This window comes from Thamnophis sirtalis, unplaced genomic scaffold, assembly GCF_051295495.1.
Source record: "Thamnophis sirtalis isolate CommonGarterSnake01/CBP01778 unplaced genomic scaffold, rThaSir2_p1.2 scaffold_6, whole genome shotgun sequence".
Taxonomy (NCBI): domain Eukaryota; kingdom Metazoa; phylum Chordata; class Lepidosauria; order Squamata; family Natricidae; genus Thamnophis; species Thamnophis sirtalis.
The window spans coordinates 128687271-128714314 of NW_028261386.1; the positions used below are offsets into that span (position 1 = coordinate 128687271).

At 41.9% G+C, this 27044-nt stretch overlaps 1 protein-coding gene across 10 annotated transcripts in view; it reads left to right on the forward strand.

Annotated features, from left to right (window-relative positions):
* The window catches only part of KHDRBS2 (KH RNA binding domain containing, signal transduction associated 2), a 466489-nt gene that overhangs the window by 367382 nt on the left and 72063 nt on the right, over positions 1-27044 (forward strand). For all 10 annotated transcript variants that reach the window (XR_015697109.1, XR_015697103.1, XR_015697106.1 and 7 more), the window contains exon 7: positions 23465-23547. Coding sequence is in view for 2 of the 10 variants with exons in the window: in XM_087718932.1 (XP_087575058.1) it covers positions 23465-23547 (83 nt within the window). In the remaining 8 variants the exon portion in view is untranslated. The remainder of the gene's footprint in view (positions 1-23464; positions 23548-27044) is intronic.

Genomic DNA, 27044 nt, shown 5'->3' on the forward strand with positions numbered 1-27044 from the left:
TACCCTAACCCCCCCCAAACCTAACCCTAAACCTAACCCTAAACCTAACCCTTAACCTAACCCTAAATCTAACCCTAAACCTAACCGTTAACGTAACGCTAAACCTAACGCTAACTCTTAACCTAACGCTAAACATAACCCTAACGCTCTAAACCTAACCCTAACCCTTAACCTAACCCTAAACCTAAACCTAAACCTAACTCTTACCTTTATGTGAATCGGCTTGCTTTAATTTTAATTGTATTTCAATTTTTAATTTTTTTCATCGCGCTGTGATGACGTCACATGTGCGCTTTCGTCGAGCGCGATTTTGTCCTCCGCGGTTTTGACGGGTCACGCTTTCACGCATACAACTTTCTGTGCTGTAATTCAGACAGCCCATCCTGTGGTAAGTCTAGATCAGGTTTAATTGAAATGAAGGCAATTACAGTAAAATGCATCCGAGTGACACGATATGTTTCTGGATGACGTTTGGCAATTATTTTTGGTACCTGTCACAAAGTCAATCTTGCTAATCACCATATTCCCAAGTACATCATACCATTTCTAAAACCTCTTTACTGCTTTCAGATTTATTTTTTTAGGGGGCAGTGTATGTCCTCTATTATTTGAGTCAATGACTCCTTTTCTCCATATGAATGGTCCATTTTTAATAACTTAAACTTCTTTATAAGTACTGCTCCTGAAGCTTATCTGTTTGAGATTCAGCCTACCAGATATCTGAACAGACAAAAGAGGACAATTGGAAACGAAGACAAATTGTGTGGTGGGAGGGGGCAGAGAGAAGAAAACACTTAATAAAGAAAATATTTGTAGCTTAAAGGAGAATATTTGTAGGTTAAAATATGGGGTCCTTGGTGCTTTCTAAGCTCGGTTGTTTTCTTGCAAACATTTCATTATCCAAACTAGATGACATCATGTCACTGATCATGTTACTAATTTGGGTAATGAAACGTTTGCAACAAAACAACCAAATCTTGGCATCCACAGTGAAAATCAGGAAGAAAAAGTATGTAGGCTTACATGTTTTTAGGAAATGGAAGTTACTTTTTTCCAAAGACTAGTTTTTTCAATCCCAGAAGTGTACTAGAGCAACATTCCCCAATATTTCCAGATTGGCGGCCAAGCATGGGGGGGCAGGAGGGGAAGAGGGAATGGTTTTGTCCGATGGGCAGGCACGCAAACACACAGCATCATTTGTGTGAGCAACAGGCAAGTGAGACTGCGAGTGCCAATGCTCCCCACTTGTGTGAGTTGGGCTGCACATCGGCCCACCACACACATAGCCTGGTTGCGAATAGGCCACATCCCAGCAGTGGGAGGTGGCCACAGGTTGGAGACCCCTGTACTAGAGTTTAGTTAGGAGTCAAAAGACTTCAGCAAGTAATTGATTACAATCTTGTCAATTTCAAGCAACCACAGAAGCTGGCCAGAGGGCACTAATCAGCTAATTAAGGTCAGAGAGGAAACCTTAACCCTGCAGCTAGTACTTATTAGGAAAGCACTACACCATAGAGAAATGCTGCTCAGGCAGCTTGTCAGATACTCAAAAACCAGTGGTGGGTTTCAAAAATTGTTCGAACCTACGCTGTGGGTGTGGCCTCCTTTGTGGGAGTGGCTTGCCACCCATGTGACCGGATGGGAGTGGCTTGCCGCCCATGTGACCGGATATGAAGATGCCGACGACACTTGTCAGAACCACCTTAAATTACCTCACACACAGCACTGGCATGCATAAGAATAGGATGTCAACTTGTTTTTTAAAAGGCATCTTTGGTTTGCGTTAAAACAACTTCAACACACGCAATGTTCTGATTGCACCACAAACGCAGTAGTCATCCTTACCTTTCACAGAGGCACTGAGTTTTATAAATATGAGCATGATAGAGTAGAATAATCATATCCAAGGACCAGTGGTGGGTTTCAAAAAATGTTGGAACCTCTTCTGTAGGTGTGGCCTGCTTTCCGGGTCCACTGGTGGAACCTCTTCTAACCGGTTCGGTAGATTTGATGAACCGGTTCTACTGAATAGGTGTGAACTGGTAGGAACCCATCTCTGTCAAAAACCCAGAAAATGTTTGATTTTAAAACCCTAACCCTAACCCTAACCCTTACCTTAACCGTAATCGCACTTCTGTCCCCACTCTTTTGTCGGTGCACCTTTGTGGGCGTGCTGTTGACATTGCAGTTTTATCACCGCGGTTTTGTCAGCGCGCTATTGTCAGGCGCGCATTTGTCGGATCACGGGGGCAGCCACCTCAGAGGGGACCTTTCTGCTCTCCAACGTCCTTCCTTGCCTTTCTCATGGAGAGAACTTTAAGGAGACCTCCTCCTGGATGCCCATATGGGGCAAGCAGAATCATCCTATGTTCAAATCATCCCCAGGCCACTTGTAAAAGCTAGTCCAGTATGAAAGAGACAGTGCCTTTTTATTGTCTCCTCTGTCTCTCGAGCTAAGCTGATGTTTTTTTCCCCCTGCCATGTAGAAATCAATCAATAATAACTATATAGAAATTTAAAAGGGGGGGGGGAAGAATTTGCCCCAAGTTTTGCTTCTGATTTTAGGCACTGTTTGATTCAAGATGATTTGATTTGAAAGGATGCCTTGATTAAAAAGAGAGAGAGAGACACTCTGCTTCAACATTTCACGCTGAAAGTATCAAAGCAAGTCCGTTCATTTTTATAGTACTTTGATCCAGAGAGAAGGGTAAAGGGTATTTTGCACATATATGTGCATGTGCAAAAAAAAAGGCCTTTTTTCAGCTTCATCAAAGCATTATGACTACCCCAATCCAGGGCTTTGATCTGGGGTATCATTTCAGTCCAAGGCTTCAGTTCAGTTTGATTCTTTGCTTCAAAGTGATGCTGTAATTGAAGCTTTGTTCAGCTGAATCACGGCTTTGAATCTACACAGAGTCCTATAAATATATTAATCCTAATACTCTCTGTTTTTCCTTGTCTCTGTGATGAAATCTATCCTGCTCTCCTACAACTGTAGCTTTATTTTTTTTCTTCCTTTTTTATTATTATTTTTCCCTTCTACAACACCTTACAGTCATTACATCAACGTTGTTATGTCATCATACCTGTACATGTATATAATATTTCACTTCTATATTTTCACACTTTATACACAGTTCTATATATATATTTATATATTGTTTTTTGGCTTAATTAATTTTATTCTTGTTTTGCAGCCATTTGTACCAATTGTTCCAAATTTCATAATATTCCGACTCTTCTTTATCTTTTAATTTCAGTGTTAATTTGTCCATCTCTGCACAATCCAAAGTTTTTTTTTTAATCACTAATTCATCCGAGGGGGTATTATTTTGTTTCCATCATTGGGCAAATGCTATTCTAGCTGTAGTTAGCAGATGTGTTAATATGTACTTGATTTTCTTTGTATATTTCCCTTTGATTATTCTCAGTAGAAAGATTCGGACCCTCACCACCCTTCAGGCTTTCCGCAAAGCCCTTAAAACCTGGCTGTTCCGACAGGCCTGGGGTTGACGAGTTCCCGTCCCCGCTCAAATTGTGTGGTTGTTGATTGTTTTTAAATTGTTGTAGTTGTTTGTCTGTTGTTTTCCTCCTGTTTGTATCCCTCTCCCCACTTTGGTTTGTGAGCCGCCCTGAGTCCCTCTGGGAATAGGGCGGCATAGAAATGCAATAAATCAAATCAAATCAAATGACAGCAAAATATTCAGTTATGTTTAATGCAAAACCAGCGATGTTATTCTTAATCTCAAGAATTGATGCACAAAAACTTGTAACCAAACGGCATGTTTGATGAAATGGAGGGAAGTTGGGTTTTTTTTCTCTTGCTTTGTTTTGTATGTGTTGTTTTGTTTAAAAAGAATAAAAATATATTTTTTTAAAAAAACTAGGACAGCATAGAGCTGGGATGGCTTGGCAGGGGTGGGCCCACCCGCGATTTCCACTACTGGTTCAGGTGGGTTCCACCACAAATCCGCGAAGCCCTTCTGCGCGGAGACATAAGCGCGAAGACTAATTCGTGCCGTTCTAAGTGCTAAGGAAAAACGCGACCCTACCGCGATGACATAATCGCGGAGGGCAAAATCGCGCATTCCCAAGCACTCAGTACCCTAAACCTAACCCTAAACCTAACTCTAAACCTAACCCTAAACCTAACCCTAAACCTAACCCTAAACCTAACCCTAAACCTAACCCTAAACCTAACCCTAAACCTAACCCTAAACCTAACCCTAAACCTAACCCTAAACCTAACCCTAAACCTAACCCTAAACCTAACCCTAAACCTAACCCTAAACCTAACCCTAAACCTAACCCTAAACCTAACCCTAAACCTAACCCTAAACCTAACCCTAAACCTAACCCTAAACCTAACCCTAAACCTAACCCTAAACCTAACCCTAAACCTAACCCTAAACCTAACCCTAAACCTAACCCTAAACCTAACCCTAAACCTAACCCTAAACCTAACCCTAAACCTAACCCTAAACCTAACCCTAAACCTAACCCTAAACCTAACCCTAAACCTAACCCTAAACCTAACCCTAAACCTAACCCTAAACCTAACCCTAAACCTAACCCTAAACCTAACCCTAAACCTAACCCTAAACCTAACCCTAAACCTAACCCTAAACCTAACCCTAAACCTAACCCTAAACCTAACCCTAAACCTAACCCTAAACCTAACCCTAAACCTAACCCTAAACCTAACCCTAAACCTAACCCTAAACCTAACCCTAAACCTAAACCTAACCCTAAACCTAACCCTAAACCTAACCTAATGCTAAACCTAACGCTAAACCTAACGCTAAACCTAACCCTAAACCTAACCCTAAAACAAACCCCTAAACCTAATCCTAACACTTACCTTAAATGAAGTCGGCTTTCTGCCGCGGCGCCATTTTAAAGCGCCCTTCTGTTGCCGCGCTGTTGTTGCGGCGGTGATGATGCGCGGTGATGACATTGTGGCTTTAGCACCGCGATTTTATCGCCGCGATTTTGACGTTCGCGCTTATATCGTGCCACGGTTCAGGTGAACTGGTCTGAACCGGCTGAATACCACCTCTGATCACAGGGTAGCAAACTTAACTTCTTACATTCCATTCATTTCTCCAGGGAAGAGCTTTCAACACCCCTGTTCCCCTCCTCCACCCAGCCACCAATAACTCTGATAACTTGACTGCAAGAATCCACAGGAGATATAGAATTGTTTCTGCCCAATCACTGGCAATAGGAAAAAAAAAGATTTAAAATAGGAAACATAAATATTAGGAGAAAAAAAATTACCTTCGAAGAGCGCTATGATTCTCTAATTAAGCTTCTTTAATTACCAGCAGCTACTACCCAATAATGGTGTTTATCCTGACTTTAATTCATTAATCACTGTGCTAGCTATTACATTGCATTTTGCTTGGCACTCCGATTCGGTGTCTGCCTCACATTTATTTTTCTTTCGTGTTTGTTTTTTTTAAACACCATGTCTATCTTTTTACATTACCTTTTGGCAATCACTCCTGTAAGAAAATGTTTAAAAAGTCTCTAGATTCATTAATGATGCTTATCTGTAAAAAACAACAACAAGAAAATAGTTGTATAATAAGCTTAATGCCTGCCCACAGTTTAATATGGAACATTTCAAATATAAGAGCCGAGGTGGCGCAGTGGTTAGGGTGCAGTACTGCAGGCCACTTCAGCTGACTGTTATCTGCAGTTCAGCGGTTCTAGTCTCACCGGCTCAAGGTTGACTCAGCCTTCCATCCTTCCGAGGTGGGTGAAATGAGGACCCAGACTGTGGGGGCAATTAGCTGACACAATTTGCTAAAAATCTGTAAACCGCTTAGAGAGGGCTGAAAGCCCTGTGAAGCGGTATATAAGTCAAATAAATAAATAATTAAATAAATAAATAAATAAATAAATCTCTTAATTCTGGGTCTATTAAATATAATATAGTGCACGGATGTCTTTAAAAAAAAACACCCGGAAATAGATTGTAAACTCTTAAGTTTTGCTTCATCTACATGCCATATGGGTGACATCAGACAACCTCTCATCTTATTGTACTTCACAAAATTATTTTGGGATTTAAAAAAAAGGATTGTAGTATAAAAATGTCTTGGGCTCTTTGAAGGAAGAACCGAATTAGTGTTGTGGCACCAAAATGGAATTTGGAATCCAGTCCTTCGGCCATGCTCTCTTCCATGATTTTCTATACCCACTGCCACAAATAATTAATAGCTATAAGCATGCTTAGACTTTAAAAAAAAACATTTATGGGAGGTTCCTGATAAACATAAATAATGGCCTATAGCTCATTTGGGTAATCAATAATATAAAAATCTGTTCTGACACACACACACCCCCCGTCGTTCCACACCAAAGCACACTCTGAGACAAAGATAAGTTACGGCATTTAATTAACAGACAGACAGGTCCTTGGCAGCAAACCGGCACAGACAGCAATAAACACAGATAAGGCTTGGCAGCAATCCAGCCTGCCAAGCTCACAATCATGTTCTCCTGCGTTGACGTCTGCAAAAGGGGTGTGTGCACAAGCAGTCCTTTTATAGTCTGGAGAGGAGCCTAATGACCACCAGCTGAGTGCAATCACCTCCTGTAACTGCGCAACTGTTCCTGACACCTATTAGCTCTTTGGTGCCATGCATCCAGGAACTACTCACTACTGGTGTCCGTCTCACTCTCCCTTGTCTCCTCCCCACTGGTCCAAGGCTCAGGTGTCTTCTGATGGCCAACCAGCCTCTCTGCGCCCTGCTCGGAGTCGGAACCCTGTCCAGCGCCCTCCACATCCTCCAGAGCCAACTCCTAGGGCCCCTCACTGTCGGAGTCTGGTGGCAGCTTCAACGGCTCCTGCTGGGCCACAACAGAAACCTGTATTCAAAAACAGCGCTACGTAATGGAGTGAGCTCCCATTACTTGTCCCAGCTTCTGCCAAACTAGCAGTTTGAAAGCATGTAAAAATGCAAATAGAAAAATAGGAATCACATTTCGTGGGAAGGTAATAGCATTCTGTGCAACTTCAGCATTTATTCATGCTGGCCACATGATCACGGAGACGTCCTCGGACAGTGCTGGCTCTTCAGGGTTCAAACAGAGATGAGCACCGCCCCCTAGAGTCAGGAATGACTAACACATATGTGTGAGGGGAACCTTTACTTTTACCTTACCCTAACCCCGTCATTAATGTTACTTGTTGTTTACTGATTAGGTGTGGGTTTCTGAGTTTTGTGGGCCTTCTTACACTTTTGACTGGCGTGATACAGTGATAAATGTAAATAAAAAATAATCACATGTTATTCTGGTCAGGGGACAAAAAGAAAGAAGGAAGGAAGGAAGGAAGGAAGGAAGGAAGGAAGGAAGGAAGGAAGGAAGGAAGGAAGGAAGGAAGGAAAGGAAGAACCAAAGAATAATGAAATCAATGTATGCTTTACCAAAATACTTTTCAATGAAATCAATGATCTGGGATTGGATTCCATGCAATAGTTAAAATCATACACATCTTTGGGATAAGCAAAAGAACCTCCACTTTCCAATATGTAAAATAATATTACTATTAAATCATTCCATTTACAGATATTGTATTGACAGACACTGTATTGAAAAACAAAATGAATGCTTCACAGAAAAAAAAATTGCATTGGGGCTTCGAGGGGAGGGGCTGCCGCCGTCGGGAGCTCAATAAAGCTCCTGCCAGGACTCTGGTTCGTATATCTTATAAGATCTATAAATATCTCCCCTTTCTGGCAGAAAGGGGCAGGGAGAAGGTCAGTCGTTAGGATCTCTTTGTAATTCATAGCTTTTTTTTTGCTGTGAATGGAGAAGAGGTTCAACATTAGCTGAGCCTTTACTCCGGCCAGTTTTCCGCACTGCTTTTTTTTTGCAGCCTAGGCAGATTGCCTCCCCCCCCAGGACAAAGCTAAGCTATTTAAAAGCCAATCCGGGCGGGGAACATTCCCGAGGAACTTTCTCTATTACTATCTAAAATACCAGCTTCAATTTCGCAAAAGGCTCCCTTTCTTTTTTAACTGCGTCACAAGATGGCGATCTCGTAGCTTTTGTGTTTGATCTGACGCAGCTAGCTGACTCTACCCTCCTGAAGGCTTCTCCGTACTAATTGCTAAAAGATTATCTGAGGGGAGCACAGACTTTGATTTTTGGCTCGCTGGATTGCTTGTCTTTTAATTTTATTCTGGAATGGCTCCCAAACCTAAACAGAAGCGACTTCTTAATAAGCCGCTACCCTTGTCTCCTACACCCTCCACGGGAGAATTGCTAACACAAGAATTCCTTCTCAAAACGCTTAATGATTTCAGACAGGAGATTAATCAACTGATTTCGGATTTATCTGATCAATTTGATGCTAAAATTGCTCAGGCAAAGCAGGATATGATCGGAGTAATGACAGTCATGACAGATTATATTGCTGAAACGGAGGACAAATTGGAACTTTTGGAAGAAACTAACCTTAATTTGATATCAAAAATTCAATCGTTAGAACAGGAAATTGAATCTGCACAAAAAGAACTTGTCAAATTAAATTATAACAAGACTGCCTTTGCCATACGTGTTAGAGGACTGCGTGAAAACCAACAGGAGAATTTGAAACAGACATTCTTTGAGGCTTTCAGCCGCTTGGTGGGAAGTCCGGGACTCAACTTTGATTGGCAGATTCAAAGAATTTACCGCCAGAATTCCTGGGTAGCAAAACAGCGACAGCTTCCGAGGGACATAATAATATACTTTACTACAAGGGAATCTAGAAATGAGATAACACAGAGGCTCTACGGAAAGAGGTTGAGAATTGACGGGGACGACTTGGTTGTTTTTAAGGAGATACCATTTCAAATGTTAAGAACAAGGAGACAGTATGCTTTCTTAACCGAAGAACTCAGAAACTCTCAGATTTCATATAGATGGGAAGTCCCAGCTGGTATTACAGTTACATTTGGCAACCAAAAACACCGCATTAACTCTGTCTGTGAAGCCCGAAAATTTTACTACGAGACCCTGAAGGCGGGACTTCCTGATTCATCCGGATCTGGGGAGAGACAGGGAGAAGGAGAAGACAAACAGTGAGACACGTGGCTACAAGGTGGAGCGTGCTGCTTTTCTCTTCTGGAAGGGCAGAAGACTAAAGAATAAAGACTAAGCGATGTTTTTAAAGCTTTATGATTTCCGTCTGGGATAAAATGGAAAAGTGGCATATTGATGATGAGACATGGAGACTGAAAGAAGCGTTGCTGATTGGGGACATATATTGTACAGAAATTTTGTCTGAACTCTAACTTTAATTGCGCATGAACTATTCTTTCAGGCGAAGAGAGCGGATATTGTGATCTTTTTGAGTTGTGGTTTGGGACAAACGGAGTTGGGAGGTGCGTGGGAGAGGGAAGGGCAGCGAAAGTTTAATTAGATTATATGGGGCTAGAACGCAAGCAGATGTTTGTTTGAGTTGCTATATTAATATAAGGTTAAGAAAGTTTGGTCGGAGAATCTTCAGGAAAGTGGAGTAAATATAGGAGGAGCAATGAATGTGGATAAAATATATATGTGGATATGGATAAAGGCAGGGTGGAAGGTAAAAAATTTATATGTGGAGGTGGGTAAGGATAGAAAGGGAGGTGTTGGAAATGAAAAATGAAAGAAGTATTTGAGTTAATGGTGTTATAGAAAGGTTTGGATACTTGGATAAAAAAGAGATAAATTAAAGGTTTGAATAGATAGACAAAGCAAGGAGATTTTTAGTTGGGGAATTCTAATTGATCAACTTACCTGGCTCTAATACAGTTTGAAACCCTGCAAGTAGCAAAATAATCGAAATTTGGAATGAGTCACATTGATTAAGATTTATAGATAATGGGAAGCTGTGGTAACGTAGTGGGTTTATGACCCTTTTTGTTTCTTTCTTTTTTTTTGTGTGTGTGTGAGTGTGGGTGTTTTTTTTTTTATTTGTTTTTTTTTATTATTTTTCCTTTTTCTTTTTGGCTTTACTTTTATCTTACTTTCTTTTAAATTTTAAAGTTAGCTGGCCTTATTATACTTAAATGCTTGTTAAAGAATTATGCCGGGCATGGGACCTGCGAAGCCGTAAGGGGGTTAGGGAGGGGGGATTATAGGGGGGAGGGGGGAGGGTGGAATTACAGTTTCAATCCTTAGAACAATAAGAATTCACTTGTGTACTGTCGTTTTTTTTTCTTTTTCTTTTTTTTCTTTTTCTACTTTTATTGTAAAAAACAAATTGAATTGTATGGATACACCAAAGTGGGGAGAAGAGGGAAAGAGAAGGGAGAAGTAAAGAGGGAGTGAGAGGGAATGTAAGGAGGGTAAATGGAGGGAGGGGGAGATGTCTGAGGGGGAAGGGAAGTAGAAGAGGGGAATGTTGGAGGGGTGAAAGGAAAGTTGGAGGGGGAGAAGAGAGGGTGTATGGGGGAATGAAGTGTTATGTTGGGGGTTTTTTTTTTTTCTTTTTTTCTTTGCACAGTATATAAGTGATTGTATAAAATGAAAATGAAAATGAAATAAAAATATTTAGACACTAGAAAAAAAAATTGCATTATGGAAAGGCACTCCCTTGAAATATTCACTGCAAATACTATTTCTGAAGTATTACAAAACAGAATGAGTTTTAAATCAATTTGCTACACTCTGCAGCAATAAGAAAAACAACAGATTATTCTCACCCAGGCACTTAATAGAAAATTATTTAAATAAGCTAATGCTTATGCCTGAAATCCTAGAGATAGTTTGCATTAATTAAGTCACCTTTTAAAGGATTCCGTTAATATGAACACATATTACCATACTTTAAATTTATTTTATGTCGCATTGAAATGGCTTCTAAGGCATCTTTTCAAAGCAATACACAAAACTTTAAAACAATAATCGGTATTAAACATCAAGGAAAAAAACAGTATTTGTTTCATTTCAAGCCAGACTTTCCATCATAAAATGCAAAATCCCAAATCGCTGATATGGCAAAAACATTTTTTTTAATTTAAAATTAAAATTAGATGAAATTATTCTGAGTGTAAAAAAGGAAGGATAAAGTTACTGATATATTTTCACAGCGGAAAATTATCAATATGGCATGACAACTCCAACTTTGGCAATCTTGGGTATGATTCCTCTGATCAATGTAATCCATAATTATGGGGCTATCACTAAGAGGGCTATGATTCTTCTCACCATAACTCTAGTACCTATGTCTTTTAAGTTTTTTATAATACTGGAAGTCCTTGACTTATGACCATAATTGTGGCCAAAATTTCCATTGGGAAGCTAGGTTGTTATTATGTAAGTCTTGCCCAATTTTATGACTTTTTTTGCCATAGTTGTTAAGCAAATCATGGTTGTTAAGTGAAGCATGCAGTCATTAAGCAAATCCAGCTTCTCCCGTTGATTTTGGTTGTCAGAAACTGCCTGGAAATGCCGATTATGTGACCCTGAGACAGTGAAAACAGCATAAATCCAGGATGGTTATCAAAAGCCCTGTGACTGCAGGGACTCTGCAACAGTTGTAAGTGTGAAGACTAGACAAGCGTCACATTTTTAAGAAATGGCGTAACTTTGGAAGGCCACAAAGGAATGGTAGTAAGTCGAGGAACACCTGTAGACTCTGCCAGCAGTAGGGACATCAATTTAATTACCATTTTAGCCAGTGGTGGGTTCCGGATCCCCTTGCAACCGATACGGTGCAAAGAGGCTCGGCGTCCACCACATGACTGTGCGCACCACATGCGCACAAACATGCGTCCTTACCTCCTGAGACGCTCCATGATGCTCCAGCTGCTTGGTGGAGCATCGTGCAGGCGCCATACATTCAATTCGCGGAAGCGCTGAAGAACTCAAATACAGGTAAGGAGGGTGGGTGGATGGGCCATCCAGAGGATCGTACCAGAACGGTACCCAGTGTTTGTTTATTCAATTTGTAGGCCGCCCTATTCCCCGAAGGGACTCAGGGCGGCTGAACAAAGCCAAGGGAGGGGAAATTACAAAAAGTAAGACAAAGACAATGAGACAATATGAACAATTTAAAAGCACAACAGACACAGCAAATTTGAGTAGGGGGGGGGACTCAACCCCAGGCTTGCTGGGACAGCCAGGTCTTCACGGCCGTCCGGAAGGCCTGAAGGGTGGAGAGGGTCCGAATCTCCACGGGGAGCTCGTTCCAAAGGGCCGGGGCAGCCACAGAGAAGGCCCTCCTCCGAGTAGTCGTCAGCTGACTTTGGCTGGCAGATGGAATACGGAGGAGGCCTAATCTGTGGGATCGAATGGGTCTGTGGGAGGTAATCGGCAGAAGGCGGTCTCTCAAGTACCCAGGTCCAATACCATGTAGGGCTTTATAAGTAATAACTAGCACCCTGAAGCGTATCTGGAGACCGATAGGTAGCCAGTGCAGCTCGCGGAGGATAGGTGTAACATGGGTGTACCGGGGTGCACCCACAATCGCTCCCGCGGCTGCATTCTGGACCAGCTGGAGTCTCCGAACACTCTTCAAGGGCTGCCCCATGTAGAGCGCATTGCAGTAGAACGGTACCCGGTGCTCCCTGTATGCACCAATACGCCCGTACCGGGGCGAACCGCCTGCAACCCACCACTGATTTTAGCTAAAGATTCTCCCAAAACAATTTAATGCCGTCATTGGTAATTTGAAAATATATATATATATATATATATATATATATATATATCTATGATTGCAAGAATGTTTGCTTCTGAATTTACAGTCACAAAAGATTCCGTAGTGCTGAAGCCGCACGCCAAATAATTGGAGTGGAGTTGACAGCTTGTTTTTCAAGCGAGCTGCTGCTCTGCCCTAAATGCCTTGTCGTATGAAGGAATCAGTGCTAACGTTGATGTAAAGCAGGCTTGTTGTAATGGGTGAGTCATCTGCAACATCTCAGACGCACGCAGAAGATGGGATGGGAAATTAAGACTCCACTTTTAAAATTTGGGAGCGGATGATGCCCATCCATTTGTTAGTGCTCTGAAGGGATGAATAAGTAACCAAATTTCACCCTTAATGGCTTTGCAATGCTTCTGCTACTGCCCGAGCTTCTGCATTAGCGTTGTCTGCTCCTTCCTAATTTTCTCCCATCTCCCGCCTTTACTTTTCATTAGTCAGAAAGCTTAAGTATCAGCATTTCATATCTATTTATATAAACCCTTCTTCTCCTCCCATTCAGCTAAAAAGTCTTCTAGTCCAATCCCTTACTTGGGCAAGAAACCCCATGCCATCCCAGACAAAGCATCTTTCCAATCTCTTCTTTAAAACCTCCCATGTTGGAGCTTCCATGACTTCTTTTTTTTAATGAAAAGTTTTAATCAATTTTACAAATATTTCCCCTTCCCTCCCCCCACCCCAACCCTCCCCCCCTTCCAACCCTCCCTCCCCCCAACTTCCCGGAGCAAAATACAGGGTATAAACATTTAACAATCATACACTAACATAAGCTAACTAACTATCGTGACCCGTCAAAACCCCGGAGGACAAAATCGCGCTCGACGAAAGCGCGCATTTGACGTCATCACAGCGCGACGAAAAAAATTAAAAATTGAAATAAAAATAAAATTAAAGCAAGCCGATTCACATAAAGGTAAGGGTTAGGGTTAGGGTTAGGGTTAGGTTAAGGGTTAGGGTTAGGTTTAGAGCGTTAGGGTTACGTTTAGCGTTAGGTTAAGGGTTAGCGTTAGGTTTAGCGTTAGGTTAAGGGTTACGTTTAGGGTTAGATTTAGGGTTAGGTTAAGGGTTAGGGTTAGGGTTAGGTTTGGGGGGGTTAGGGTAAGGTTTTTGCTTTATTTTTATATTTTTCGATCACAGCGCAATGTTTTCGTCGCGCTGTGATGACATCAAATGCGCGCTTTCGTCGAGCGCGATTTTGTCCTCCGCAATTTTGTGGTGGAACTACTAACTATAGCATCCTCCCTCCCTCTTGTACTTGAACTCCCCTTTTATTAAACTAAATTTAGATAAATTGTAACATTCCTTGTTCATTCATAAGCTAATTGAAATTTCTTAGTCCCATATTTATTTTGAATGTAATCAATCCATCTTCTCCATTCCAACTTATATTTCTCATCTGAATGGTCCTTCAAATATGCTGAGATTTTGGCCATCTCTGCTAAATTTACTACTTTTAACGTCCATTCTTGGATAATAGGCAATTCTTCCTTCTTCCAGTACTGCGCCACCAACAATCTTGCTGCCGTTATTAAGTTCAGAATCAAATTAGTCTCTATAACTGTACAGTCTGTAATTATACCTAGGAAGAACAACTGAGGAATAGCATCCATGACTTCTGAAGGCAAACCATTCCACTGGTGAATTGCACCTTAAAACATCTCCACAATTTACCGAGATGAAAGGATTCTTCTTCGCTGCAAAGCTTCTAATGGCAAGCTACCAAACAATGCTGCCAACTATCATGCTGACAGAAGTGTAAAGAGCATTAGACCTAACATGTCTAGTCTTCTTCTAGCTGCTTGGAAGGAGTCAGTCCCTAGAGCAGGGGTGCCAAACTCAAGGCCCGGGGGCCAGATCCGGCCCACGGGCTACTTATATCTGGCCCATGGGGCTGCCATGGAAGCAGCAAAGGGCCAGCCTACAGTGCCTCTGCCAGTGAAAATAGAGCTTGGGAGGGCCACAGGAGGTCCTGCCAAGCTCTGTTTTCGCTGGAAGAGGGTTGGAGGAAGCTGTTGCAGCCAAAAACGGAACTCAGGAGCCCGTTTTCTCTGGCAGAGCACTCAGGCTACCACAGGCTATGCCCACACCGACCCCCCCCCGAGGTCAAAGAACCCTGATGCTGCCCTCAATAATATCGAGTTTGACACCCTGCCCTAGAGCAACCTACTGCAATCCCTGATAAGATGTATTAAGCAAGCAGTTCCAAGAATTCCAGCAAGTATTCTGTTTTCCAATGAGAAACCTACATATATGGAAATCAAAAGGTGTGCTTTATTTCCTGTCCATTTCCTACTCAGTGAAGAGAAGGCTTTCCCTTAAAACACCTGCTGATATCGGAAGGAAGAACCATCCTGCCTGTTCTTAACCATTATCCGCCACATGTTCCGGCTGAAGGACTGCGTAGGATTCTTCTGACATTAAGAAATGATCAAATTTGCTTACTTTTTTATGTTATATCATGGTAAACATCTATTGCTCCTTCTAAAGTAAGATGGAGTGTAAAATCTTAGAGCAGGCTTTTCAAATCTTGGAAACTTTTAAGACACACTGACTTTAACTCAGAGAATTTCTAACTGGGGAATTCTTGAAGTTGAAGTCCACACATCCTAAAGTTGTCAAGATTGGCAACCCCTGCCTTAGAGGATCTGTTGTTTAGCATTGCAAATAAAAAGGCCCAGTTTTCCAACTCACTTTCAGCTGTAAAATGATGGAATATTTCAGTGGTGGGATTCAGCTGGTTCGCACCTATTCGGGAGAACCTGTTGGTAACTTTCTAAGCAGTTTAGAGAACCGATTATTGGAAGAAATCTCCTTTTGTTTTTTTCCACTTTACAGGGCTAATCCTGTAAGGAAGGCAGGAAGGAAACATTCTAGTGTTATTTCTAGCCTCATCTTTGTTGCCCTGCTTACAGAAATTGTCTCTCCGGTTAACCCTAATGACATTGTAACAGCTAAGGCGAAGCGCCCATCAACCTGAGTGATCTTGAGTTGGCCATGCCCACCCAGTCACATGACCACCAAGCCCCACGTACCCAGATGGTCATTAGGGCAGAGAACCGGTTGTTAAATTATTTGAATCCCACCACTGCACCCATCCATCCATTCATCCCCACCCACACACCTACCTACCTACCTACCTATCCTCGGAAGGATGGAAGGCTGAGTCAACCTTGAGCCGGTGAGATTTGAACAGCCGAACTGCAGAACTGCAGTCAGCTGAAGTAGCCTGCAGTGCTGCATTTAACTACTGCGCCACCTCGGCTCACAAGGGGATGTCCCCTGTGAAATTATTTATTGTCATTTACAGTCCCATTCTAACAAGCTTCTGTTAAATGAAGCTGATTGAACAGAAGATAAAATATCTTTGGATGATGCGAATGCTGATTTATTTCTATAGAAGTAACATCAGAACCAAAACTTCAAAATCGTGTGTAGTGTATTGAATCATTTTAGAGGCTGTTAAGTACAGAACAAAGTCCTTTCAAGTGAGCTACCAACTGCTTTACTAAAACCTAGAGATGCTGAACTATTTCATTTGAACCTCATTTCAGAGGAAACCAAACCTGGTCCAGATTAATGGACCCAATACATAGTGAAATACATTTTTTTTAATCTTTCCTAGTTTCTAAATTGTCCTTCTCATCTCAAAACACACATACAAGAATCAACATCTATGATAAAAAAACATATTAGTATAAAATAGTTTTTAAAATAAACGCCGAAGAAAATATGTACAAAACAAATGTTTAGGAATGCATTGAGATATATTTCATGTGATTTAAAAAAAACAACGTTGCAGATTAAAACAGAAAGCAGACAGATTGCACTTAATGAAAGAACACCTGTGAAATGAATAAACTGCTTTTGCCTTCCATGCTAAAACCATCTGCCCTAATTAGGAAGTTACGATCATTAAAAAATAAAGCAGCTACAGGTAGAAGCAACATTTAGCAAATATAGATTTTATCTTTTTGGGGTTTCATGTTTCATATTTGCCTGCCTACAGAATTTTCTGACTAACAAATATGCATGAGACAACTGATATAAACCTGAAGAGGAAATTCCCAAGCTACGGCCCACTATTTTAAAAACTCCCCTAGTTTTGATTTCTGCAATCAAAACAGGTTATAGCAATAGACCAGAAAGGTTTCTAAAGATAATTTGAATACTCCAGTTTCCTCCATCTGACTTTACAGTTTTAAAATTGCTGGGTTCCACCACAAATCCACGAAGCCCTTATCCACGGAGACATAAGCGCGAAGACTAATCCGCGCCGTTCGAAGCACTAAGGAAAAACGCAACCTTACCGCGATGACATAATCGCGGAGGGCAAATCCGCGCCTTCCGAAGCACTCAGCATCCTAAACCTAACCCTAACCCTAAACCTAAACCTCACTCTAAACCTAACCCTAAACCTAACCCTAAACATAAACCTAACCCTAACCCTAACCCTAACCCTAACCCTAACCCTAAACCTAACCCTAAACCTAAACCTAAACCTAAACCTAAACCTAAACCTAAACCTAACCCTAAACCTAAACCTAAACCTAAACCTAACCCTAAAGCAAATCCCTAAACCTAATCCTAACCCTTACCTTAATTTAAATCCGCTTTCTGCCGCCGCGCTGTTTTAAAGCGCCCTTCTGTCGCGGTGGTGATGACGCGTGGTGATGACGTCGCGGCTTTAGCGATGCGATTTTATCACCGCTATTTTGATGAGCGCGGTTTTATCATGCCACGAAATTGCTGGTCTTCTTTGCAAAGCAGTATTATTGTCTTAATTAGCCCATTGTTCTTCTGTTTTTGATTTCTACATTTTATTTCCTCTATAGCTTTTAATTCTTCCCGTATGTTTACAGTTAACTTGATCCATAGTAGCAACATGTTCCAGAAGAGGCATCTTAGTGATCAGACCCTTTGCCAGGATGTGCTCGGATGCAGAACATGCATTCATATTGCTTTTGATATTTGCACTTGAAAATTATCCATTTTAATATAATCTGGGTAAAGTGGAAAGTGGTTGAGGAGTATCAATGTAAGTGTTGCTGCTTTGTCGGTTGCCAAATATGACGACAATGCTGGCTGCGATTAACATTGCAGGAAAAATCCAATTTGTGCTTCTGCAATTTCTTGGAGTTGTTCGTAGCAGTGCATTCTCGTGGTTGCGCTCAAGCGACTCTAGCCATGAATCTTCTTTGTTATCACCGTGGCTTGCGGAAGTAGGTACTCAAAATTAAATATATAACGGTAATAGGAGATTCTCTTTCTGTGCCAAAGCTGTTCTGAAAAAGAGTTTAATTTTCTTGACCTTTTGAGTGTGCTTCTCTGCCAACACTTTCTGCAAAATATCATGGAATGTTCTTGTCTGTTCAAATGTCATAAAATACATCTCTGTAAAATAGGTACTCCAAAAAAAGAAAAGAAAACAGAAAACCCACAGAGGCTAAACATTTTGATCTTAAATGTATTTTGAAAAGGAGCTTCCCTAATGTTAATTCGTTTGAAGGATCTTTCTTTTTAATCCTGCATTTATTTGTCAGATGAACTTTCCTGAACATGCAATATTTGGAACATCATAATAGATAGGTAGATAGATAGATGATAGATAGATAGATAGGTAGGTAGGTAGGTAGATAGATAGGTAGATAGGTAGATAGGTAGATAGGTAGATAGGTAGATAGGTAGATAGGTAGATAGGTAGATAGGTAGATAGGTAGATGGTAGATGATAGATAGATAGATAGATAGATAGATAGATAGATAGATAGATAGATAGATAGATAGATAGATAGATAGATGGGGATGGATGGATGGATGGGTGCAGTGGTGGGATTCAAATAATTTAACAACCGGTTCTCTGCCCTAATGACCATCTGGGTAGGTGGGGCTCGGTGGTCATGTGACTGGGTGGGCGTGGCCAACTCAAGATCACTCAGGTCGATGGGCGCTTCGCCTTAGCTGTTACAATGGTAATAAGGGTTAACCAGAGAGACAGTTTCTGTAAGCAGGTCAATAAAGATCAGGCTAGAAACAACACCAGAATGTTCCCTTCCTGCCTTCCTTACAGGATTAGCCCTGTAAAGTGGAAAAAAACAAAAGGAGATTTCTTCCAACAACCGGTTCTCTGAACTACTTAGAAAGTTACCAACTGGTTCTCCCGAATAGGTGCGAACTGGCTGAATCCCACCACTGGATGGGTGGGTGGATGGATGTTAGAGCACTGACTTTGTGAGACTGGGGTTCAAATTCTTACCGATACTCCTCATTTATAGGAGTGTTGAGTTGAGTTATTCCATTCGGGCTGTAGATTTTTCAGTTGGTTTAGACCAAATAACCCAGTTTAATCTGATTTGATTCAGAAAGTCAGTTTTATTCAGAAACATGAACATCAGATTGAATTTGTGAGCTGCACCTTTGACCAGTATTAACAAGTGAAGGGCTTGGAAGAGATTTTTCCCAGGCCCTGTTTTGTTTTTTAGTAGAAAACTCTTTTCTGAACGAATTCATGAACTCACCTATTTCATACTGTTGAAAGAAGAGATTGTTTTAAGCAGCCCTATCTTTCCCAGTTATTCTGGTAAATTTGGCATCAAAAGCAGCTCATTTGTTTGACCTACCTCACGATTGATAAACCTTATGATTTTACCCAAGAACTTATAGTGTATCCTTCCAATTATTAGTTGGGCGGAAGAAATTAGAACCAGAGTCAAATAAGTTAAAAAACACATTTGGCGCAATACTTATTGTGGCTTTCTCTGTACAAGAAAAGAAAGAAGGAAAAGAGAGACACAGAGACGGAGAGAAAAGTATGTTTTATATGCCAGTAATAAGCTTCTTAATGATATAATGAGACAATGCATTCTTGCAATCATCTAGTCATTTTTTAAGCTATTATTTCACCCACCACTATTTAGAAATGCATTTGTACGCTGAACTCCAGGGAAAAAAATAATAACTGTAGCCTTCATTAACATTTTCCGAGGATATACAATTAATCGCTCTTCAGCCTTACTAGCAACATACCTAGCAGCCAAGGACTGAGATAACAGCCACTGTATCAGGAAAGCTATATGCGCTGGCCATCATTTGCACACTTAGGTCAAAAGCAGCCTCTGAAGGGCTACCAACACCATTAGATAGTTGTTGTGGCCCAGCAGGAGCCGTTGGAGCTGCCACCAGACTCCGACAGCGAGGGGCCCTATGAGTCGGCTCTGGAGGATGTCTAAGACCCTGGACAGGGTTCCGACTCTGAGCAGGGCGCAGAGAGGCTGGCTGGCCACCAGGAGGCACCTAAGCCTTGGACCAGTGGGGAGGAGACAAGGCAGTGTGATCCCGATGTCAGCAGTGGGGAGGAGCCAAGGGAGAGTGAGCCGAACACCAGCAGTGAGTTGTTCCTGGATGCCCGGCACCGAAGAGCTAATAGGCGTCAGGAACAGTTGTGCAGTTGCAGGATGTAATTGCACTCAGCTGGTGGTCATTAGGCTCCTCTCCAGACTGTAAAAAGGACTGCTTGTGCACACGCCCCTCTTGCAGAAGTCAACACAGAATTGAATGTCAGAGAACATTACTGCGAGCTTGGCAGGCTGGATTGCTGCCAAGCCTTATCTGTGTTTATTGCTGCCCAAGCTTGTCTGAGCCGGTTTGTTGCCAAGGACCTGTCTGTCTGTTAATTAAATGCTGCAACTTATCTTTGGCTCGGAGTGTGTTGGTGTAGGACGAGGGGGGTCAGAACAGATAGTAGACCATGCTGTAAAGGAACAACAAAGCAAGAAACAGGGTGGAGATGAGATGAAGACAAGGATTTCCTCACTTTTGTCTATGGAGATTCTCAATCATCTAGGTCATGGTTCTCCCAAAGATGCTTTTCCAAAAAGGCAACTGGGCTTTCTTTTGTTGGGTTTTTTTTTCCTTTCAAAATGTTTAGCTTCTCATCAAAGAAGTTGAAGATGCTACTTGGATGAGAAGCAAATCGTTTTCAAAGGGAAAAAAAACCCAAGAAATTACAGTTGCCTTTTAGAAAAGCACCTTTGAGACCAGTGGTGGGATTCAAATAATTTAACAACCGGTTCTCTGCCCTAATGACCAGGTGGGTAGGTGGGGCTCAGTGGTCATGTGACTGGGTGGGCGTGGCCAACTCAAGATCACTCAGGTCGATGGGCGCTTCGCCTTAGCTGTTACAATGCAATAAGAGTTAACCGGAGAAGCAGTTTCTGTAAGCAGGGCAATAAAGATCAAGCTAGAAACACCACCAGAATGTTTCCTTCCTGCCTTCCTTACAGGATTAGCCCTGTAAAGTGGAAAAAAACAAAAGGAGATTTCTTCCAACAACTGGTTCTCAGAACCTCTTAAAAAGTTAAGAACCGGTTCTCCCAGATAGGTGCGAACTGGCTGAATCCCACCACTGTTTGAGACATTCTTCAATTTTTTTACAGCAGGAAATAACAACAACCCAGATCCAACAGGGTAGCCAGTTCCTGGTTTTCTAAAGGGCCACAATAAAGTAAATTCAAATACAATCATTTTAAGGCAGAAAAAGACAGCAGCCTAGCCTTCCTCTGTGACTCTCTTCAGGCCACTGTTGTACGTAACCTGATCAAAATAATGGAGGGCTTTTGTAACCGGATGAGTATACTAGTAGTCTAATTTTGTGAGTTTATTTTCCATGCCACACTGATCCCACACAGTAGGTCAGCTCTAATTGCAACACATCTACCTTTGTTTCATTTATATAACTTTCAGCCTTAGATATTCCAGAATATTCCTTGGCTAGCATATGATTCTGGGCTCCCTTCATTAGACATTTACTTTTAGCCATATATCCTCATTTTTGCCTATTGTCAGCCTCTATCTCTCCACCCGGAACCAATTTTCCTTTCTCTGCCAGAGTCACATTGTGTTTCTTTATCCAGAGTTTATCTGCCAGTTCACCTATTTCATACTGTTAGAAAGAGCCAAGTCCATCAACAATCTGTTTGGGATGGGCCTTCTTCATAGTCAAGGTTGCTAACTCATTTATCTTTTATCACTTTATGTTTTATTGAATTCCAAAACAACAAGCTTCTTGGCATTTTTTTTTCTTTTATGTTTTTTTTTTTCGTGTGTGAATATGTTTTATTTTCATTTCATTTCGTACAGTCACATATATACTGTGCATAACCGGGGCATATAACATTGAACAATAAACACAGCCCTCCCTCTTGTCAACAATACCCCCCAAAATACAAACCCAATATACCACTTCGACCCACCATACACCCTTTCTTTCGCCCCCCTCCAACTTTCATTCTTCCCTCCAACATTCCCCTCTATCCTACTTCCCTTCCCCCTCTATCACTCCTCTCTCCCAATACACTCTCTCCCTTCCTTCTCACCCTCCCTCCAATCCTTTCTCCCACCCTCTCTACCCCTCTTTCTTCTTTCCCTCTACTCCTCCCTTCGGTGTATTTCTACTATCTGTTAATATATTCAGCTTGTCCTATTTTAACACTAGGGTTAAAGAGCAACAGTATACAAGTGCAATCGTGTTATTTTAAAATCTAACACGTACTATATTTCCCCCCTCCCCGAGCTTCTTGGCATTTTTGAGACCCTTATTTCGAGTTTCGAGTTTCATTTTATTTATATGCCGCCCTAGTCCCAGCAGGACTCAGGGCGGCGCACAAACCCAAAGGAGGGGAAGGGAAAAACAAAAACTACACAAAAGTACAGGGCATATAAAAACAACAACAGCCACACGATTCGAGAGGGGAAGGGAACTCATCGACCCCAGGCCTGCCGGCACAGCCAGGTTTTAACGGCTTTTCGGAAGGCCTGGAGAGAGGTGAGGGTCCGTATCTCTGCGGGGAGCTCGTTCCAAAGGGCCGGAGCTGCCACAGAGAAGGCCCTCCCTTGGGTCGTGGCCAGATGACATTGGCTAGTAGACGGAACCCGGAGGAGGCCTAATCTGTGTGATCTAATGGGTCTTTGGGAGGTAATTGGCAGCAGGCGGTCTCTCAAGTTGCTTGGCATGATTAGCTTCCTCATAGAGATGGCTTACTTGACAGTTTCACCGTTACGCAGTTGAAAAACAGTTATAGCAATTCACTTTTTTTTCTATGCCATACTTTGGCCAAGGAAACTCCATTTTTATCAGTCTTGTCCAGACACCGGCGCGGAACTATTTCTGGATTAATCTCTACCTGATTAGCACACTTCTGATGCTTTGGATAGCAGTAGCAATAGCAGTTAGACTTATATACCGCTTCATAGGACTTTCAGCCCTCTCTAAGCGGTTTACAGAGTCAGCATATATTGCCCCCACAGTCTGGGTCCTCATTTCACCCACCTCGGAAGGATGGAAGGCTGAGTCAACCTTGAGCCAGTGAGATTAGAACCGCTGAACTGCAGATAACAGTCAGCTGAAGTGGCCTGCAGTACTGCACCCTAACCACTGCGCCACCTCGGATCAGGCCACTGAACCAAATTAGAGGTTTCCAAATTCTCTTAGTAGAACATTAATAATCCAGTTTTTCAAAGTCCTTGACACTTCCCCAAATTCTGCACTTCAGCACTGAGGAGTCTCAAGAACAGAGTCAAAAATGAAGGTTTCTCCGACTGGATGTTGTGACAAAAACTCTTTGCTTTGACTGGAAGGACCAAAACCATTCAAATCTGTATTTTTGAAGCTATGTTATTAATTTGCTTGAATACAATATTTAAATATTAAGGTTTTATTACAGGTGTCGATCTGTTATTGGATCAGCTTTCTAAATTATGTCCTTTTTTTTCCTTATAGGGATATGATGATAGATATGGGGGTGAATATGACGAACCAAGTTATGAAGCCTATGATAATAGCTATACTACACAAACACAAAAGTAAGTACTCATTATTTTAATGACAAACTCTCCCTGGCTTTCTTTACGTTTTTAACTTTTAACTCCCTCGCAGGTTATTGCTGGAACAACATCTTAACGTATCTCAGTTCTTACAGTATGTATTTCAATAATATTAAAGTTATCACATTTCATGGTGTAATGACAGTCAAAATGGTAGCCAATGCCTTTTTTTTTCCAAAAACCAAATCAAAGGACAGGTCTTCTTGTAAACGGGCTACCATTTCTGCACAAATGCAGTCTCTCATTGCTGTTCAAATCTCTTCCTGCAAAAGACTATAAAACAGCAGGTGAGCTTCAAGAAGAATAAAAGAAACAAAAAATCCCCATACAACATTATAGTAGGCAATCATATTTTATTGTTGTTGTTTACAATTTTTTTTAATAGACCAGTTTGGTCGAGTGGTTAAGGGCACCAGGCTAGAAAGCAAGAGACAGACATGAGTTCGAATCCCAACCACAGTTGGGTAACCTTAAGCTTGTCCTTCTCTCTTAGCCCAACCTATCTCACAGGATTGTTGTGGGGAAATTAGGAAGAAGAAAGTGTGCTGAATATGCTCACCACTTTGAGTTATTTGTAAAAAGAATAAAGGCAGGGTATAAATTAGATCAGTGTTTCTCAACCTTGGGGACTTGAAGTCCTGTGGACCTCAACTCCCAGAATCCCCCAGCCAGCATAGCTGGCTGGGGAATTCTGGGAGTTGAAGTCCACAGGATTTAAAGTCCCCAAGGTTGAGAAACACTGAATTAGATAAATAAGTAATGCAATTTGAATTTGTAACAAATTGTTGGTGCAAGATACAGATTAAGGCATGATAGATATGCAAGATTTCACTCCCAGACCCATGAAAACCATACCCATTGGAAACCAGGAACAGAATTAGGTTCAGTAACACCACGGTAATCTTGTAAGACCATGGCTTTCATAAGAAAGACTCTGGACAAAACTTAGGATGCGAGACAGCAAGCCGAAGTCAATAACTGATAAGGTATTCGGCAGAAAGGAATGTGTTGCTCAACAAGAGCAATGCATTTTCTGCTCAAGACAATAACTGAGTCTTTCAAGGCAAGGCATATCAGAAGGTACCTAGCATTGGAAAGGCAAATCGTTGTTTTGTACATTCTGTAATGGTTGTGGGAATAACCTTGAAAGACAGGAGGAAGAACCCTTCCCTAGGCAACAGTTTGGTCAACAAAACTGGAGCCCGAACAGAAATGTAAGTTGAGACAGCATCTCAGAATTGATCCTCCCTAGATCACTGGTAGATACAGGTAGGGAAGCAGGGAATACTTCCAGACTTGAAAGATTCAATAGTCTTACAAGCAATAGCAATAGCAGTTAGACTTATATACCGCTTCATAGGGCTTTCAGCCCTCTCTAAGCGGTTTACAGAGTCAGCATATCGCCCCCACAGTCTGGGTCCTCATTTCACCCACCTCGGAAGGATGGAAGGCTGAGTCAACCTTGAGCCAGTGAGATTTGAACCGCTGAACTGCAGATAGCAGTCAGCTGAAGTGGCCTGCAGTACTGCACCCTAACCACTGCGCCACCTCGGCTCTTGATCCGGGGACACTGCAACTGTCATAAATATGAACCAGTTTCCAAGTGTCTGAATTTTGATCACAAGACCATGAGAACGTTGCATCAGTCATCGTTGTGAAAAACAGTCGTAAGTCATTTTTCCAGTGCTACTGTAACTTTGAATGGTCACTCAACAAATGGTTGTAAGCCGAGGACTACCTGTATCCACAATAGGAGCCATTTTATGGGAGAATCTACCTTCCACCAGCTTGAAACGTATTTGGAAAACTGTTTAAAAATAAGACAAGGTTTCAGCTATAAATAGCAATAGCACTTAGACTTATATACCACTTCCCAGTGCTTTGCAGCCCTCTCTAAGAGGTGTACAGAATCAGCATATTGCCCTCAACAATCTGGGTCCGAGGTAGCGCAGTGGTTAAATGCAGCACTGCAGGCTACTTCAGCTGACTGCAGTTCTGCAGTTCGGCTGTTCAAATCTCACCGGCTCAGGGTTGACTCAGCCTTCCATCCTTCCGAGGTGGGTAAAATGAGGACCCGGATTGTTGGGGGCAATATGCTGACTCTGTAAACCGCTTAGAGAGGGCTGAAAGCCCTATGAAGCGGTATATAAGTCTAACTGCTATTGCTATTGCTATTTTACTGACCTCGAAAGGAATGGAAGCTGAGTCAACCTTGAACTGGTGAGAATCGAACTGCTGACTAAGGGCAGAATTAGCCTGCAATACTGCGATTTAACCACTGTGCCACCACAGGTCTTTTAAATCTCAAACTTTAAAAAAAAATCCTTGTTTCTCAAAGCAAACCAAGATGAATCATAACAGACTTACATAGGCAGGTGTTCAAAAATGGGTTAAATGTAAGTCATTATCCAGTGTTCACAAAGGCCTGAGTTCAAAGGAAAGAAGCTGGCAGATTCTTTAATCACCACCATGGGCATTTGACCAACTCATCACAGATTTCTATCCAGCTCCTTAGGAGCCGAGGTGGCGCAGTGGTTAGGGGTGCAGTACTGCAGCCACTTCAGCTGACTGTTATCTGCAGTTCGGCTGTTCAAATCCCACTGGCTCAAGGTTGACTCAGCCTTCCATCCTTCCAAGGTGGGTGAAATGAGGCCCCAGACTGTGGGGGTGATATGCTGACTCTGTAAACCGCTTAGAGAGGGCTGAAAGCCCTATGAAGCGGTATATAAGTCTAACTGCTATTGCTATTGCTATTGTTAACTCACCTATATATGACTTCACTTTGGAAGAGTTTCCCCATCTGCCGGTGTGGCTGTAGAAAGAATTACAGAGCCGGTGTGAGACCTGAATCCTGCTACAGAATGCATTTTGCCCTAGTGAAGGCATAAATCTTCTGGCTCCCAACTTTCACACAAAATATGAGAGAAGGGAGCCAAGAGCTTCGAGACAGGAGACTCCGACCATTTGTAGCATTTAGGAAATGACTACGTTAGCAATAGCAGCAATAGCAATAGCAGTAGACTTATATACCGCTTCATAGGCCTTTCAGGCCTCTCTAAGCGGTTTACAGAGAGTCAGCATATTGCCCCCAACAATCTGGGTCCTCATTTTACCCACCTTGGAAGGATGGAAGGCTGAGTCAACCCTGAGCCGGTGAGATTTGAACCGCTGACCTGCTGATCTAGCAGTAGCCTGCAGTGCTGCATTTAACCACTGCGCCACCTTGGCTCTTAGAGGAGCCACGTTACGGCTCCTCTGACGTTAGAGGATGTCCACGTGCAAAGCAGACAAAGAAGATCGTTTTGAAGAAAGAAACAAAGAGGGACTTGTGGCTTTGTTAAAAGTAAAACATCTATCCGTCAAAAAAAAAAAGATGTAGATGGTTTCCCAGTATCATGGGGACAATTGTCAGTTATTGAAATCACATATTAATAACTATGTAATAGCTTGCTGCAGAATCCTCCCAGTAATATTCT